Genomic DNA, 17,708 nt, shown 5'->3' with positions numbered 1-17,708 from the left:
TGACGAGCTCCCTCTCGAAAATTTTTAAGTCACTAATGGTTTCGATTCTTCAACAAACGCTTCCGGGGTTTTATTCATGTAATCTCGGTCAACGTAACCTGCAACAACGGTTCCTAAAGAATACAATTGCTCAACAAGAAGTTTTTCTTTCGTCTTGATGCTGTAATGTTTCCTTTTCGCATCTTTAATAAGTCCTTTTTCGAGTAATATTCCAAATGAAAACCAAAATAATGTGAAACACCATAATGTTGAAGTTGATTGGGTTAATAGCCAAACAGCTTTCCAACTGGTGCTTTTTTAAAAATCATGAAAATGCAATTATCACCGAGTTTATTTTAGTAATCTGAAAAACACGAAAAGTTTTCATTTACGGTCAACTATTGCCGTCTGTAAATAACTCGAGCGACGACCCGATTTCTCACGAAATCCATCATTAGCACTTTTCTAGTGAACTATTTAAAAAGCTCTCTTATTTTATCAAATAAAACTGGAGAAACATTATTTTGGTTAACAACTTCTAACAATAGTTTCATATGATAACACAAACATAGAGTAGAGCCTATTTAAAGGCTTAGAAAGTTGTATTACGACGGCTTTTCTCGACTTATTCCACTTTTACCGATCGGCAAATACGTGAAACTATTTGAACAAATGCACAACGAGTATCAAGTAGATTATCAAGGATTATAACAATGATTGAAAACAATGGCAACTGACCTTATTATTATTATTAACGATAGCACGTATGATACGTAGCACGCAATACCACAGGAATCAAGATCCAAGCACTCAAGTAGATCAACGATAGCATACTTTTATGCAGTATCTATTAGTGTTCCAATAATTTCACTTTCGTGCAGGTTCGGTTGAAGAAAGGAAACCTTTTTGTTAGGATATACCTTTCTTCTGCGTCGTCGTATAAGAAAACGTACTAAAGTTTTTATCGGGAAACAGCACGTTCTTGTCACACGCCATCTTGGAGTGTCGAGTCACGTGTCTCGCGTAGAGGCACCTCCAAGGTTCCACGAGGAAGAGAGACACATGAGAAAGTTACAAAAACCTATAGTCAATAAGACCCTCTCACGAATTTTCATAACTAAGTACTAGGGCCGGAAAAAAAATCCATGGGCAGCAATAAAAACTTTTCCTCCTCTTTTTTTTTATTAGTAGTAGACGACAGAATTACATTTTACGAAGGAGGTTCCTGTGGTATAACAACCCTCCATTTCCTCCAAAAGAAATAAAAGAGGTACCAGAAAGGTGTTCCAGGTCTTTCCCTCCCCCTCCTTTTCAGTTGACGTATTGAGAGATTACACCAATACCTACAAAGTATGTTGTTTCTAGGTCTAAATTTTATGGCTTGGAAGCGATCTGTACTATGATGTGGCATTTGGGAGTCAATCTATCCATGTACCCTTGCATTATCAAGGATTGGGGGGGGGGGGATCACGTCTTTATGTCTGATTCAGTCTTTTCTCGCTCATTTTTCCCTAGATGGTGATAAAATAAGTAACGTCTATTCAATCAGTGTTCGATGCTATCAATTTTTGAAATACAATTGTAACGTTTCTAATACGTCGAAGTTCTATCACAATGCCCGACAGTTGCTAACGAATAGCAAGATTTTGTATCATAGCTTACGGTGGGCATTGCTCAAGTGAATGGAGCACACGTTTCCCAATAGCAATTTCGAAAAGAGGACATTGAGGCCATTTGACTTATGAAGCTTTGAGAAACCGAAAATTTACAGATTGTGCTGCAGTAAACGGCACAGCGTGACAAAAAGAAGGAAACCCCCATATAGCTAAATGGGATCATACTGCAAATAGTGTAACTTATCTTGTGATTGGCAACATAATTTTATAGTCTTGGTAAAGTGCCATTACACGGTCGTGTGGACATCGTGTTAGACTCGAATCACGAAAATTCAGGCGTCTACCGTTTTCACTTCAAAATATAAAAGACAGATGACAGCTCAACAGAACATGACACCCGCATAACTCTGACAAAATAAATACGTTAGGGCCTAAAATACACTCAAAACACACGTTCTCTAGCGTGTACCGATTCGTTTGAAATTCCCCAGAGGAATGCTCACGAGTTACATGCACGGCTAGGTAGTGTGGCAATTTATAAATACCGCAGAAGAATTTCATCAACTAATAATTCGCTAGAAATTCCCCCAGAGAAATTTGTACAAAAGATTTACAAGTACGGTTTATTGGTAGTAGTTTATAAATAATAGGTGAAATCTGCTTCGGAGAAAGCAAAATAAGCTGCTATTGGATGGTTTAGAAACGGATAAGGTTGATGAGTGAGTGAGCAAGTTGGAATTTTCCACCTCAAAAGGGACCAAAAGTATTAGGAAGTTGTTTCGAACATGTTTCTACTTGTTTCCGATCCAATGAGCTTCTTGAATACGGTGCAAGAGATAGGTCCTGATTGGGCTACGAACTCGTTCGTGTGTATCTGTGAGAGAGCGGCTATATATCCACCAATTCTATCTCGCACCTACCTTACTTTCGGAGCAAGGCAACGACGTGACACGTATACACAATAATCCGATTAGGAAAGTTCCCAGAAGTGCAATTGGGAAAAACATGGAATCCCCTGCTTCTTTGCGGCGAAGAAAGCGAGAAAAGAAAAGAAAAAAAGGGAAACCTTTAATAGAAAACTTATCTAGATCTTCCTCCCGGTGGTGCTTTTTCAATTTGCTGGAGGATGTGTCATGTACCTACTCCATTGCTTCTTTTGTTCCTCCTCCTCCTCTGCCTGTCTGCTGTTTTTGCTACAGTGGCGTAATGATATTGAACCCTTCTCCCATTGTCCGAAGTAAGAAGGGTGTGATCGGATGAGAGGATGATGTCCGTTCTGACTGACCAGTTGCTCGAGAACAGCAACCAGCGTATCGTGGGGGGCATAATCAGATATAGACTAGGTACACCTCGGTGCTCGGTTATACATCTCCCAACGCACTGCTGTCCACTTCACGCTGTTTGGTCTTCGAGAAGGGAAAATACAATGATACAATGGAAGGGGGAAGAGATTAGGATTATTGGTTCATCAATTTTCGGAGATCCCAGTATAATATAGGAGAGACTTAGTATTGTTCCAGGATTAACAAGTAGGGAGATCACCTTGTATGCTGGGTCAGTTCTCATTTCATTCCCCCGATTAACAAGTTCGTAGCTCGATTCCCTTAAACAAAAAGTTCATAGTATGTCATACTAACTATTTTTCTATGTTGCATTGTTTATTCCACTTGATAAATTCATCCTAGCACGGGAATCCCCAAAACAAGGAAGCAATGGCCCTAAATCAATAAAAGCAAGCCCAACTTCTCGCATTAGTAAAACAGAAACATCTTGCTAGAGAAGTAACACATAATTTTGACCGAAAATGAACAAATTTACATGACCGAACTTATCTGAATCTATTTCTGAAGCGCTCGCTTCAGACTGAATATTGTTCGATAGAGAGGCTTATTTTCAAAGGGATCATTTCCACTTTTTTTCAGAAATGCACTTTTTTTAGCAGTTCATGAATCTTTGGGATAAGCTCTGTCAGACTATGCAACCCGGATTATTCAAACGGGAATATTTTTGGTAGAAATTACAACGAAAAGTTTGTCGTTTCCATCAAAAGGAACACATCCACCTTTTCCCCGTACACTTTGGTATTTCTCATCTCTCGATAACAGGCACCCATGGGATCGAAAATGTTGTCCGCTAACGAGGAGCGTCCGTTGATGGATAGCGAGATACATTACAGACCTATTCCCACGGGATCGGGGATCAGAAAGGTGTCCGTTATGGGAGGTTAACTGTCTAAAATACCACGTTCGGTCAGATATATTGAACACCCTGTAAAATTCTTCCAAGCGTACCGCTTACGGTAAAAGCAAAACTGGGAATCTCAGAGGGTTTTCGAATTCTCCATGTTGCCATAAAAATGATCATTTTAGAATTAATTAAAAAAAAATGTAAATAAAAAATACATAAAAGGCAGTTGCAACAGGCACCAACCAAAAGTGTTCAGAACTTTCGGGATAACATAAAAGGCATTCTATTTTCTACGTTTACTGAACGCCGCAAAACTTTGCGGCAAGAAGTTGCAGAAACGACGTTTCCTTCCCGCAAATCCAGAGGACAAAGTCATATGACTTATGTGTCAGTTCAGTAGCGTCACTATATGACAATTTGTAGGAATAATACCCATAACAAGAGACTACCCCCCCCCCCCCCCGAGAGACTAACAACAGTTGAAGAAGCACCAACCACCAACACGAAGCAAGGACAAGGACGTCTATTACTTCTAAAACTCAGAACAGAGGAAGCAGCTTTGGTTACTTACTTAGTTGGTGGTTCGCGATGCCTTGTTAGCAGAGGATTAGTCCCGTGGATGGGAACCGGAAAATAAAATCCACCATTTAATGAGAACACGCATCCTGACATACACACATACGTACTCACTCTAGAGAAAGACCTTTACTTACTGATGACGGTGGCATATTCTTAGCCTATTCGGAAATTCAGTCCGTAAACCAGGACCCGTATTGTTTATTTTTATGCATATGTCACAGTAAACATGGTAAATCGTTTATTATGCATAATCACCAATCGTCTTAGTAAGTTTGATAAAATTTATACCTTTCACCAGTGGTTATGCATAATGACGTCGTTGGTAAATATGACAAATCTTACTAAATTCATCATATTTGCCGGACATTACGCATAGTTGATATTTCGTATTGATAAACATGATAAATTTATTGCATTGTCATGATAAGATTTATTATGTAGGTGACTGGATATAGGTGAATTAGAGCCTAGACCGGATATATGAGCTCTGATATAAGGAATTTTTCCGAACATCCCCGAAATAACTCCTACTGGACTATTTTCTGAAATAGGGCCTCGACATAACAAACTCTTATTTAAAAAATTTAACGATTATACCCCGATGAATTCTGGAATCACACCCCGATATACTGATTTTACGATCAGTAACTCATTTTAAAGAAAATCTCATTTAACAAATTTTACGATCGTACCGCGATATGAACTCTCATTTGATAAATTCTTCGATTAATGAATTTTTATAAGTTCTTATGTGCGCATGCAATCAGCTTCTCTCCCCTCCCCCCCCCCACCAAAAAAACCTCCTCAAATCTAACGAATGCTACAATAGGACCTCGATACAACTAAATATTATTTAAGAAATTTCAATGAATTTCACGATCACCCCGATAGTACTACGTATCATTTGATCAAAATATCAATAGGTAAATTTTTTTCAACATTTTCCAAGGACACCTGTGTAATTATGCATAATCCTCGGTAAAACTGACAAATTTATTAAGCTTACCGAGACGATTTGCGATTATGCTTAGTAACCGATTTATCATACGGGGTGATTATAAAAAAACTATCCCGACATATGGGCCCCTAACTATCATACCATTCACAGAAACTGAATGAAATTTTGGCATAAGGTATTTTGAGGTATGCGCTCAAGAATGATATGGAAAACAAAAGTGAGTGTCACTCTAACAGTTACGGTTACAGTGAGAAAATTTCGAAAATATCAAATGGCAACACCAAGTTTTTTGTATTGGAATGCGATCTCCATACCGAAAAACACTAAATAGCGTTGGAATGGCACCTGTAGCACGAAAATCCCCGGAGCTAGGCAAGTAAAAAGGACTTTGCCGTGCACCAGAGCATTAATGTTCGTTTCATTCGTCACACCGTTTCTTCGGCTGAGATCCCAGCCTGATTAGTCCTCCACAAGGTCATGTGGAAAATTTGTGAAACACAATAAAATGCTTTATTTTATGCTGCTTCTCTGTCCTTATTGGTTTTCGTCACTTTTAGCTTATCTACCGCCGGTGATTTTCATGCTACAGTTGCCGTTCGAACGCTATTTAGGGTTTTTCACAATGGAGATCGCATTCCAATACAAAAAACTTGGTGTTGCCATTTGATATTTTCGAAATTTTCTCACTGTAACCGTAACTGTTAGAGTGACACTGTTGTTTTCCATATCATTCTTGAGCGCATACATCAAAATACCTTATGCCAAAATTTCATTCAGTTTCTGTGAATGGTATGATAGTTAGGGGCCCATATGTCGGGATAGTTTTTTTATAATCACCCTGTATTTACCGTAACACGTAATTCTTACCATACACAACGTAATGTTCGATTCTACTGAGACACGCTTTTACAATAAATTAAAAATACAAATATTCCACCGTTTTTAGTCATTCTTTCAAAACAAAAAACAAAAAAAACCGGTGAAAAATTTCAAAGTTTGCTTTCAAAGTCCGAAAAAAAAAAATGTTTTTAGATCTCCTGAAAGATATTTATGTATAGCAATGTGTGTGGGTGAGTTTTTTTTGACGCCATTTGCTTTTGTTGGCGACGCGATGGAGAAGAAAAAAAATTTTTTTTTCAGGAAAAAAAAAACGGGATTTTTTTTTAAGGGTTAAAAAACTATATACAAATATATTAAATTTTTTTCTGTCCCCCCCCCCTTCCCCGAGAGGCATCCATTAGCCATTCAATGTATAGGGATAAAAGCGGGGGGGGGGAATGAAATGTCTGAAAGATGATCGGACATTTTTTCCCCCCACCGTTGACACCTTTTGTATAGAAAGTTTTTTTTACTGATAAAATAGTTTTTTTTTTTAAGATAAATAAAAACAAAACAAAGAAAAAAACTCTTTTGAATTTGTTTCACGTGATTCAATTGAAAAAAAAAAAAAAACTGGAATAAAACCCGTTTATTTATTTTTAAGAATTTTTACACATTTTATTTTTTTTTGTATCTTCTTGATAATTTAGATTTAAAAAAAAAATAAATTTGGTAGCCAGGGACATAACAAGGATTTTTTCGGGAGGAGGGTAAACGTAATTATGAAACCCCTCTTGTAAAAAACCTAACGGAATCTCCTATTTCCCATAAAATTTGTCGCCCTTCAAGATAGCTGCCCGAGGCAACCCCCCCCCCCTCCCAGATCCAGCCGTGTCTGTAGCCATCACTGATGCTTATCAATGATTATTATAACTATATTTCAGAAGAATTAGCAAACAGTTCATTTTCGATCGATTTCCAAAAATAAGAATTTAGATAAGATTTTTGTTTCCAACAACTTTATTAGACCCTCCTTCCTAGGGGTTATTTATGTTGCTTAAATACTGCAAGGCTGATTATCCAGCCCAGTGGTTCTGGACCGGTGGCCATATGACTCCCTAGTGATACTGGTATATTTCAAGGGGGCCACAGAAGAAAATGGAGAAAGGGGCCGTGACAGGTGGTTAGGAAGGCTGCAGAGAACTGTGAAGAAAAATTAAGGTGTGAAGAAATAAAGCTTTTATATTAATGACTATACAATTACAGAATCCAACAGAACCACCCATAAAATCAGGGCTGTCTTAGGGCAAGGACCCACCCGGAGTTCCTTAGGATGGGGGTTTTTCGCAGGCCCCCGGCTAGATTTCTCACAAACCCCTCCTCTATATAAAATTTATAGAATGAAAAACAAAAAAATGATGAAAACCATATAAGGTCCCGGGCTGCGACTATGTCAGTCTCACTCTTGTGGGGGGGGGGGGGGAATCTCATGTCCATACGTGACCCCACCTTATGATATTTTGTATAGTACAATAAATTTTGAAAATAAGTAGGAAATATGCAGGCTGTTTATTTCCAGCTAAGTATATGACTACCATAGCATCACTTTGCCTAGGGGGCCCATGATGTTGAGACGCTCTTGAATAGAACTCGGACTATTGGGGAGCTCAATAAATTCTAGGTCAGTGGTCTGACCTAGGGCAATCTACTTTGCAAAATTTTCGTTCAGTATAAATTCACTGAAAAAATCAATTCAATACGTATAAAAGATCTTGCTTCTAGATGAGGGTAAAAAACTCTGGGGAACACAGGGGCGCCACGAGAAAAAAAATGTGGTTCAAAGGGGGCCATGGGCAAAAAAGGTTAAGAAACACTGATCCAGGCGACCCTAATCCGCGTATTTCGATGGCTCCACTCAAGTGTGGATATTGAAGTAATTGTCGACTAGAGAGAGAGGGAGGACCTGTGCGACTTCTTTTTCTTTCTTTCTAACCGAGCACAACTCCGGTCTATCGCCGTGGGCAACTAACAACTGATTGAGTAGTGCCGGAAGTGTTGAGTGTGGACATTTAACAGCCTGAGTGCATATCTGGTGTAGTGTGCGAATTTTCAGTGCTGTCATCTATACTTCAAATTGTGAGTGAAGTGCAATGATTGAATATTTATACCGTTGTAGCCCTGTTGCTCTCTGTGGCGAGACTTTTTAGCTGGGGGGGAGGCTGTGCGCTACCTGTTGACCGGCTGACTTGGCGTGCCAGTATGCTTTCTACTTTAGTATAGCGATTACTGAAATATTTCATGTTATTCTCGTGCAATGGCATTTTAGCGGGTTGGTTCAAAGGCGGGTGGGTCAAAAGAGGCTAGAGTTGGGAAGGCACACAAAATTATTGCACAATAATTAATTCAGAAAATTTACGCTTCAATAATAATCAAGAAATCTTCGGACCCCGGGCGCCCCCGAACTTAATAAGATAGCCCTGTGTTGCGATTGCGAAAAGGTGGTTAAACTAAAAACCGTCGTTTTGGAATTTAAAATCTTATTATTATAGTACCGTGTGTAAGGGGAAGAACTGGCAACTTAATCTCCCAGTCTCTCTTGGAGCATCTTGGTCGTGTATCGCTGTATGAAGAGGGACTGAAAAAACATAATGTGCAAAAAAAAAAACATCTTGGAGAGCCAATATGAAAATATCTATCAAAATGACGATAAGATCTGAATAAAAATCCTCAATTTACCTCGAAAGTTTAAGTGGAAATTATGGGGCTGAAAAGTATCAGAATTTTTCACTTCTGATTCGATAAGCACTATTTCCCTTTACGATTTAGCCCGAATCACGGAGTTTTCCGGCACAAAAACCAACCAAGAAAATTTTGAAATCCTCACGAAACGAATATGAAAAGTTACTGAGAATTATTGAGTTCTCTTCACACTGAAATAACGATACGCTCTAAGGTCCAATGTTTTTTGGTTGAATTAGCGCGAGACATAAGTTTGATTACTCTTCAGATCAGTAAGGACTTGATAGTTCCTCTCAGTGCTTCAGAGTCAGCCTTGGGGGGAAAAAAAGCATAATTTATTTTATATTTACAGCGTGGTATATACAATTTGAGCTGATGCCGACACATTTACTATCGAAGCGAAATAAAATTTTCTTATCTTTCCCAATAAACACAAAGGAGGGGAGACGAAAGACGGTTTTTTTTTAAACGAATCGAATGAATGTCACCAGGAAATTCTGAGATAAGTCCCTCATTAAGTGGCATCCTCTTGAAAAGCGAGGACGCTAATTAGAACTGATAAACGTCCCGAACTCTCTTAGAGCTGATTCCGTCTCGACGAGGGATAAGATTAGCTCCCCGAAGAAACCAAAGCGTAATGTTATCAATGAGGCTGCTGACAGAAACCGAAATTCGATTTTAAAAACCTTTTTGAAAGAGAAGAGACACAAAGTCTTTTCTCTCTCCGCTGCTGCTTCTTCCGAGCGAAGAAGCCTTTACTTTATTTACGGGGGGGGGAGGGGGGGGGGGAGTAAATACACTCTCTAACGATAACTTTCAACGATAGAAAATTTTAAACGATTTTTGCTGGCTGTTGAAGTGTGCGGCTCACACACGAGCGCGTGCGAGTGCTTTGGCGGCTCGGCCCAATTAGGAACGAAATCCAAAACTACGAAACTAATTATGGAGCTGGCTCCTAAGAGAAAATTAATTTTTGCACTCAATTGGCTCCATATGTTACAAATTAAACTTGTTCGACTTACTTCTTGTTATTATTCCTCGTCCGTAAGTTCCATGAGTTACCGTGGAACTTGTTAATTACAAACCCGTCACCAATACCTTTGCTTCTGACTTCCTTTTTGGAATTCGAAGAATCCGAGCACTTTTTCGGTAATAACGGGGGGAACAAAAAAGAGAAAAGCAATTATTCAGTGAATTCTCGATCATTTATCTATATTGGAATTTGATTAATTCAATTAACAGACAAAACGATTTTTTTTTGGCAGATTAAACTTACTTTTTTGTGGGCATAAGATTAAAACAATTTATTTTCATTAAATTAAATACAAAACCTTTGAGGACTGATGTTCATTTCCATTGCCCTTATCATTGGAAATAATAATTATACTGGCATTGATATTTCTAAGACTGGGTTTGTAATATAAGAGTTTGATAAAAGTTCTTTTATAAAACTAATCGGTTGCATTCGAGCGAATGTAACCGATGGGTTTGGTTCATATAAGTTGTTCTCTTTTTTTTAATTTTGTAAAACATCTTTAATCGAACTTTTGTAGTGTAATCCTAGCCTAACGCCGGGATTACACTATAAAAGTTTGATAAAATTTATTTTATAAAACTTGAAAAATGCAGCCAATAAGACTATTGGTTACATTTGCGCGAATGTAACCGGTACGATTATTGGGTGCATTTTTCAAGTTTTGTAAAAGATCTTTTATCAAACTTTTATTGTGTGATTCCGGACTAAGGTGCATTTCACTAGTGCGATACTACAAGCGATGCAGCCTGCCTTATATGGGCTCGAGAGAAACTATCCATAAGCTGCGAACAACACATAATAATAGACCACTTGAAAGAAAGAACGCGGGATATCAAAATTCCATTTTTATAGCACATAGCGAACAAAGGTGTGGCTTTGTTCACTATCAACCATTAGGAGAGTGTGGACCACTTCATTGGTTTGAAAAAGAGTCTCGAAACACTTCAGTGATCTGGAAATGTGCCGTGGACCGCATGAGTGATATGGAACTGTGCTGCGCGTTACTCAAGTCATGTGTAAATTTGCCGCGGCTCACTTAAGTGATCTGGGAATGCACCGCGGACAACTCAAGTGCTCCGCGGAACTGTACCACGGAACACCCAAACGATCTACAAATATACTACCGGTCACTGAAGTGATCTGCAAATATACTACGGGTCACTAAATTGATCTGCAAGTATACTACGGGTCCCTTGAGCAATCAGGACCGTTTCCCATATTTCATCCGAGTGATCTGTAAATATGCTAGTTGGTTCATTTTTACAAAATTAGGTTTGAGAGGCGACGGGCCACTTTATGACTCCACTTGGTCCGCGGGCTATGGGTTGACTCGAATGCCAACAGTATATAAAACCATTCCCTTAAAATCATGACTCTTCGATATTCCACAGAATGTGCGCTCCAAAAGTGATTTTATAGCGGCCCGCAAAAGTTATTTGTTAGCCTATCGCGAGCCACAAAAACAAATAATAATATGCATGCATATATACAATATGTATAATATCTTTCCAACACAGATTTTTTTACTTATAATGTCAACTTTGAATTCAGATAACTCCGAAAGCCGCATTTGGCCCGCGGGTAATGAGCTCAGCATACATACTACAATCAAACTCGAACATAACGACATCAAAAATTTCTCTGCCGTTACAACCGAAGTTGACACTTTCCAGTCCTTTTTTAACGAAAATTTCTAATCAGAGGCAATCAGATACTACGCATGAAGTTTTATTTTTTATGATTAGGATTTATTATTTTATATTAATAATTAATTAATATAATTTTATTATTTTACATAATAATTACTTTACTTCTTCAAAATTTATTTCACGGGGAAAAAAATCTTTTACGAAGTGGCGTGATATGAATATTTATAGTCATTCATTATAACACAATCCATAAACTATGAAAATTACTTTCATTCCTGATTCTAATAAGGATTAGAAGTTAAAGCAAGCTTCGTTGAAAATTTTTTTTACAAGATAAAGTTGAGAACGGCAAAATACAGAAACATATGATGGTATGACGTATGATGAACGTATAATGGTCATATCAATGAGTAAGTCGGAGCTTCGGACATGTAAACAGTGTTCGTTTTTCAGGCATAAATGTAATAAACAAACATTCCCTGGATGTGATCAGCTCTAATCTTATAAATTTCTTTGGAAAAGGGCATTGTGTGTGAAACGGAAACAAAAGTGAAGAAAAATTTGTGGATATATCCGAGCTAGTTGCTTCTTATTGCCGTCGTAAGCAAGGTCTGTTAGCATTATTCTATATTGGAATCATTCTGGGCCGCCAATTATTCACGTTCTAGCCGAGGTGCCATTACAACCGAGATCGTTATAACTGAGTTTGACTGTGCTTTAAACCAGTGGTAGGATAAAGCCGATTAAGGGCCACAAGCTAGGAAATATTCCGTGATGTATGAATTGCGAGAATGTCAATAAAATTTCTTTGACCCTGCAAAAAAAAGTTAAGAACCACTGCCTTAAACCAACAAACATGAGATCCCATAAATCCCTAGATCAGAATTATTTCAGGATTTGAATTATTTCAGGATATAAAAAAGCGGCTCCAAACAAATACGTGGAGTTACAACCACTAAATTTAATCCACAAGAGAATCTACAGAAAAGAAAAAACAAAACAAAATACTTTCTTCCTTTAATAATAATAAAAAAAAGATTTATATGTTTGTGTCTCCTGGATGCATCCTGGAGATGCCCTTTTTTTGCACAACTCAACTTCTTTTTCCAACCCCGTTGACCTTTTGGATGCACAATTTTCTTCTTTTGTTTGCTTCGATCCGATCTCACCCCAAGCGGTGTTATTTTTATGGAGACTCTTTTAAAAAAGGTGGACGGACGAGAAAAAAAAGGGGTATTAAAGAAGAAGTGAAAATCACTCAAAGGTATCGGTGCGATTCCTCTCTTCTATCAAAGGTCATTCTCTCTGTGGTTCCAGATGCCATGACATAACACATGACCTCGTCTTCATTTTCTTCTTTTCAATCTTCACTTTCATCGCAATAACATTCTTCTCCTCGCTTCAGTTGATTCACTTTCACTGCTTTTTTCTTGCCGTGCATTTCTTATGAGAAAGCTCGAGGATATAGGGGGAAAAAAAAAAGAGTCTTGACCATCGTAATACAAATCTCTCAAGACACTCGCTGTCTTTGAGACACGTATTCTCTTAGACTAAAAAGAGAACCAAGTCACGAATAAGCTATCGATTGATCGATCTGTTGATTAATTCTAGTTCCTGTCACACAATCCCTCGAAGTTCCAAAATAACAACAATACTGAAGCTTCGACGATCTCAAATTCCGACAACATCGATACTTGACAAAATCCTGAATTCCAAGAATATCAAAACATCGTCAAGCATGAATTCCGTCAAACCTGAATCCCGACAAGCCTAAAATTCCAATAATATTGAAATTCTGACGAGCTTAAATTCCGATACATAATATATGCAGGGTGTTCTGTTAATGGACCGACAAACTCAGAGGGTTGTTAGTAGGCGTCGAGAGGAACACAAATTTCACTGGAACATGGGGTAGCAAACAACGTTGAGAGGGTGAAAATCGCGAAAAACGCATGCAGGCTCTGATTCCATAGGAGACGAAAGGTGGATGTCAGTTGATCGCTGAATGCGTTCGTGGGTTTGCTCAACATATCTTACGTAAGCAGAGTCGCGAAACGCATGCGCTGAGGTAGGATCACGCTCTGCGGATCTCATAGTGAGAATTGTCGTCGCCGCGGCAGACGTTAAAAGCATACCTGGTATCTTCGAGCGCGTCCGGGAATCGTTTTTACGTCGTTGTAGACTGTGCAATGACGTCAGCGGCTGCCACTGCCAACAACTCTGATTAATAATTATTGAAATAAATCTTTATGTAGTTGTTATTGTACTTTTTGTCGTTCCCACGTGACGTCGAAACCTACATGAGTTTTTCGTGATTTTCACCCTCTCAACGTGGTTTGCGGTACCATGTTCCATTGCAATTTTTATTCCTCTTGATGTCTACTAACACCTTTCTGAGTTTGCCGGTCCATTGACAAAACACCCTGTATATAATATAATATTCTGACAATCTTAAATCCCGACAATACAACCTGAATTCCGACTATACCAAAACTTCGACAAGCCTAAATTCTAACAATATCGGAAGTTTGACTGTCACTAAATTCTGAGAATACCGAAAAACTCTGACAATCCTAAATTCCGACAAGCGTAAATTCGAAAATTCCGTCGAGCTTTGAATTCCGACAATACCGAAAGTTCGACAAGCTTAAATCTCGACAATACAGCCTAAATTCTGACTTTATCGACAAGCCTAAACTCTCTCATGACACCCTCGTAATCCCAGCAATACTGACATTTCGACAAGTCAAAATCCAGAATCATCAGTTGTGGAGATTTTGGTTTGTCGAAATTTCAATGCATTAATTGGGTACAGAGGATTATATTTTTCGTCTTTTTGAGTTTCCGTTTTGATAACATCATCATGCGTGGTTAATAAGACATACACAATTGGGAGGGGGGGGGGGCACATTGTGCACACACACACGTGCATAGACAAGCGGAGTTAACGCTTTGTTATCTTCAGAGACTGACAATCGGTGATGACACGAAAAGCAGCGAAAAAACTTTTTAATTAAGGACCACTAATTGACGAAATTCGTTCCTGACAATCTAAAATCCTGAATTTTAATTAAAAGCCTTTTTAACTCTTGAAGAGTTTCGTGAAAAATAATGACGGCACCGAGGCAGCTTGTCCTGCTTAAAACAGATTAAAATTTTAATTATGTTCGTTGATTTCAAAGATGTGTTCATGTTGTGTAAACTGAAAAGAAAATTCGAATATGCGAGAAAAGACATATCACATAAAGAATGGATATAAAAGGCGAATGGATCTATTTTGCCAAAAGAAAGGGGTTGATATAGACGAGCCCAAGTGGAACATGAAACCATGAAACACCCTACCAACCCTGTCCTATCTCAAACCGTTTTTCGTGTTACAGTGGACAATGGACTGTGGAAAGCGTCAAGCAAATTTTTGTGAAATTTCTAAAAGACCTACACGCAAACTAAGCTCATAAAATATGTTATTAGGTGACATAAATTTCATCGAAATATCTGCATTTAATGGCGAGCTACAAGATCTGAAAGATTGGAGAAGTTTTTCAAAACCGAATTGTCGCGAAAATTTTTAATCGCCAATTCCGCAAACACCCTAGTAGCCAATCGATCAAATTTACAAAAAACTTTTCCATTTCACCAGCATTCGAAAGTCTGGAAAAATTCAGTCTTTTGTTTGCAATACATCAGTAAAATCAGCAGACATCGAAAATTCAGAATTGGCGGTTACAGATTTTGGCGGCAATTTGATTTTGCTCAAAAAATCCTATAATGGGATAATCCTACAGGATATCCATATTCAAGGGTGAGCTACAAGCGCTGAGAGACTCTGGTGAAGGGAAAAATCACCAAAACTTACTAAAATTACTTCGACGAACGCAGATTTTTCAGTAATGTATTGCAAATACAGTAAAAGTCCATTACGACGACAGCTAACAATTACGGGAAAAATTGTCGTTATAAGCGGATGTTCGTAACATTAGCTCTTTAACAATCACCCGCAAATCACTCATTATATCAAGATTCTAGTTATAAGCCGTATTGGTTATAACGGGCTGTTACTGTAAAAGGACAAATTTCTCCTAAACTAGATCACCGATATGGTTTACTGAAGAGTCGTTCTCTCGAAAGCCGGTGCAATGGAAAAGTTTTTGGTAAATTTCACCGATTTTAGCTAGAGGGGGGTGTTGGCGGAATTGGCGATTAAAAATTTTAGCGACAATTCGATTTTGAACTTCACCACACTTGCAGCGTTTGCAGATCGCCACTAAATCCAGATAATTAGATGAAACTGATATCACCTTTACAGGATTTTTTCTGCTCCTTCCAAATATGTGCTTAGTTTGAGCATGGAGGCCTTTCAGAAAATTCACAAATTTGAGCTTTTTCAAACTCCACGCTTATTTTTTCCATAATCGACTACCCACCATAACTGCGAAACGGTTCGAGAGATAGGAAAATGTTGGTAGGGTGTTTCATGTTCCAGTGTTGGGCTCGTCTCTATCCCACCTATCATTTGGCAGAGCAGGTCACATTCACCTGTATACCCTTGATACAGTGTCTGTCCCACAATCGATAGACGGTTTTCAAAATGGGACGGCAAGAAAACGGCGACAGATATAAAAGTCATTCCTGCGGTATGTAATTTTGCGAAGTTAGGAATTTCAGATATACGTCATTCATGTTGCAAGGGGTTACATAGTCATTAACTAAAATAAAAAGTAATTAACTTTTTATACGGACATCATATGCCCAAAAACCTAATTAAAAAGTTGTTGCCCTGTCTGTCCCCTGATACCAAAAAAAAAAAAAATCCACGTTTTTAAGTGCAATATTGGCAGAGATATTTGAATTTAAAAAATCGGGGAAAAATTAGAAAAGAAGAGTTTTCCGTTAGTTTCTGTTCCCTTCCAAGTTCCCTCCGATTTTTGAAATCAAATATCTCAGCGAATATTGCAGTTACAAAACGTGGAAAATTTTTTGTTGGCATCAGGAGAGACGGGGAAAATATTTCTAACTGGGTTTTTGGGCACAGGGGGGGTGTTCATATAATAAGTTAATTTTTTTTATTTTAATAACTATACATCCCCTTGCAACATGAATGATGCATCTGAAATTCTTGACTTTGCACATTTACATTCCGCAAGAATGGCTTTTATATCTGTCACAGTTTCCTTGCTGCCCAATTTTGAAAACCGGCAGCCGTGTGTTGGACACTATCTAAGTTGGGTATTGTGATCTTGCACTGAAAAAAGGGAATTATTACCTTATTATCCTTTGTCGAATCACCGATGGCATCAGCAGAGCATTTTAACCAATCCGAAGGAGTTGAAAGTCTATTTAGTTTATCACATTCCTTTTGCACAAAAAGCTCTTCCGTGATTGGTTGGGAAGCGTTTTCGCAGCACGGGCAATCCAGTTCGTCTGCGTCGCAACTTTTCACCATTAAACAGTCTTTGAACTCCACACTTTCTTGACAGTGTTCTTCCAAATTGTTCATTTTGACGTCCGCGATTTCTGTCGTCGCACCACTCATTATATTGACGGTTTTGCTGTCATTGCCAACAGCGATTGTTCCTCCTACGGGGGAAGTGGCAGTAATGTCAACTGCGCCATTCACAACCCTGATGTCATCGTTTTTGCAACGCATCCCAACGACGTTCGTCACTTTTCCGTAGAGTTTATTGCTCTCCACGGTAGAGGACATGAGATTGTTCGCCAAAGAATTTCCGGGATCCTTCTGGATCTCTCGTATGACATCCGTGTATTTGGAGTCCCGGATGAATTCTGGATTGACGACATTAGATCCTTTTTCGAAATCCCCGTTACTCTCCTGGGATGACCGGGTTTCCAAAGCTGATTTCCTCGTTTCCGTTATCCTGTTCCCATTTGGTCGAAACATTCTCTTGCTCGGTGACGGCAGAACAGTGTTGGCAGATGATGATGATGGCACGGAGTGTCGGGTAGACGGCGAATCGACAACATGGCGGCTTTTATCCCTTGATCGTTCTGTAAGATGAATCAAATGCACTGCAATCAACTCGAGAGTATATGGGCAAAATAAAAAAAAAGGGGAATTAAAAAAAATGAATAAATAAGAGAGGGTCTGTCCAGACTTTTTTATATAGGGTCCCGTTTTGTGAAAATGT

At 38.5% G+C, this 17,708-nt stretch overlaps 1 protein-coding gene across 2 annotated transcripts in view; it reads right to left on the bottom strand.

Annotated features, from left to right (window-relative positions):
• LOC149077320 (uncharacterized) overlaps window positions 1-17,708 on the bottom strand; it is a 418,271-nt gene that overhangs the window by 204,248 nt on the left and 196,315 nt on the right. For both annotated transcript variants that reach the window (XM_089245092.1, XM_089245091.1), the window contains exon 3: window positions 16,826-17,568. In XM_089245092.1, the coding sequence (XP_089101218.1) occupies window positions 16,826-17,568 (743 nt within the window). The remainder of the gene's footprint in view (window positions 1-16,825; window positions 17,569-17,708) is intronic.

Source organism: Pholcus phalangioides, unplaced genomic scaffold (genome assembly GCF_987345545.1).
Source record: "Pholcus phalangioides strain wild (caught in Gottingen) unplaced genomic scaffold, Ppha-v1.0 ptg000015l_1, whole genome shotgun sequence".
Taxonomy (NCBI): domain Eukaryota; kingdom Metazoa; phylum Arthropoda; class Arachnida; order Araneae; family Pholcidae; genus Pholcus; species Pholcus phalangioides.
This window is presented reverse-complemented; position numbering and strand designations above follow the sequence as displayed.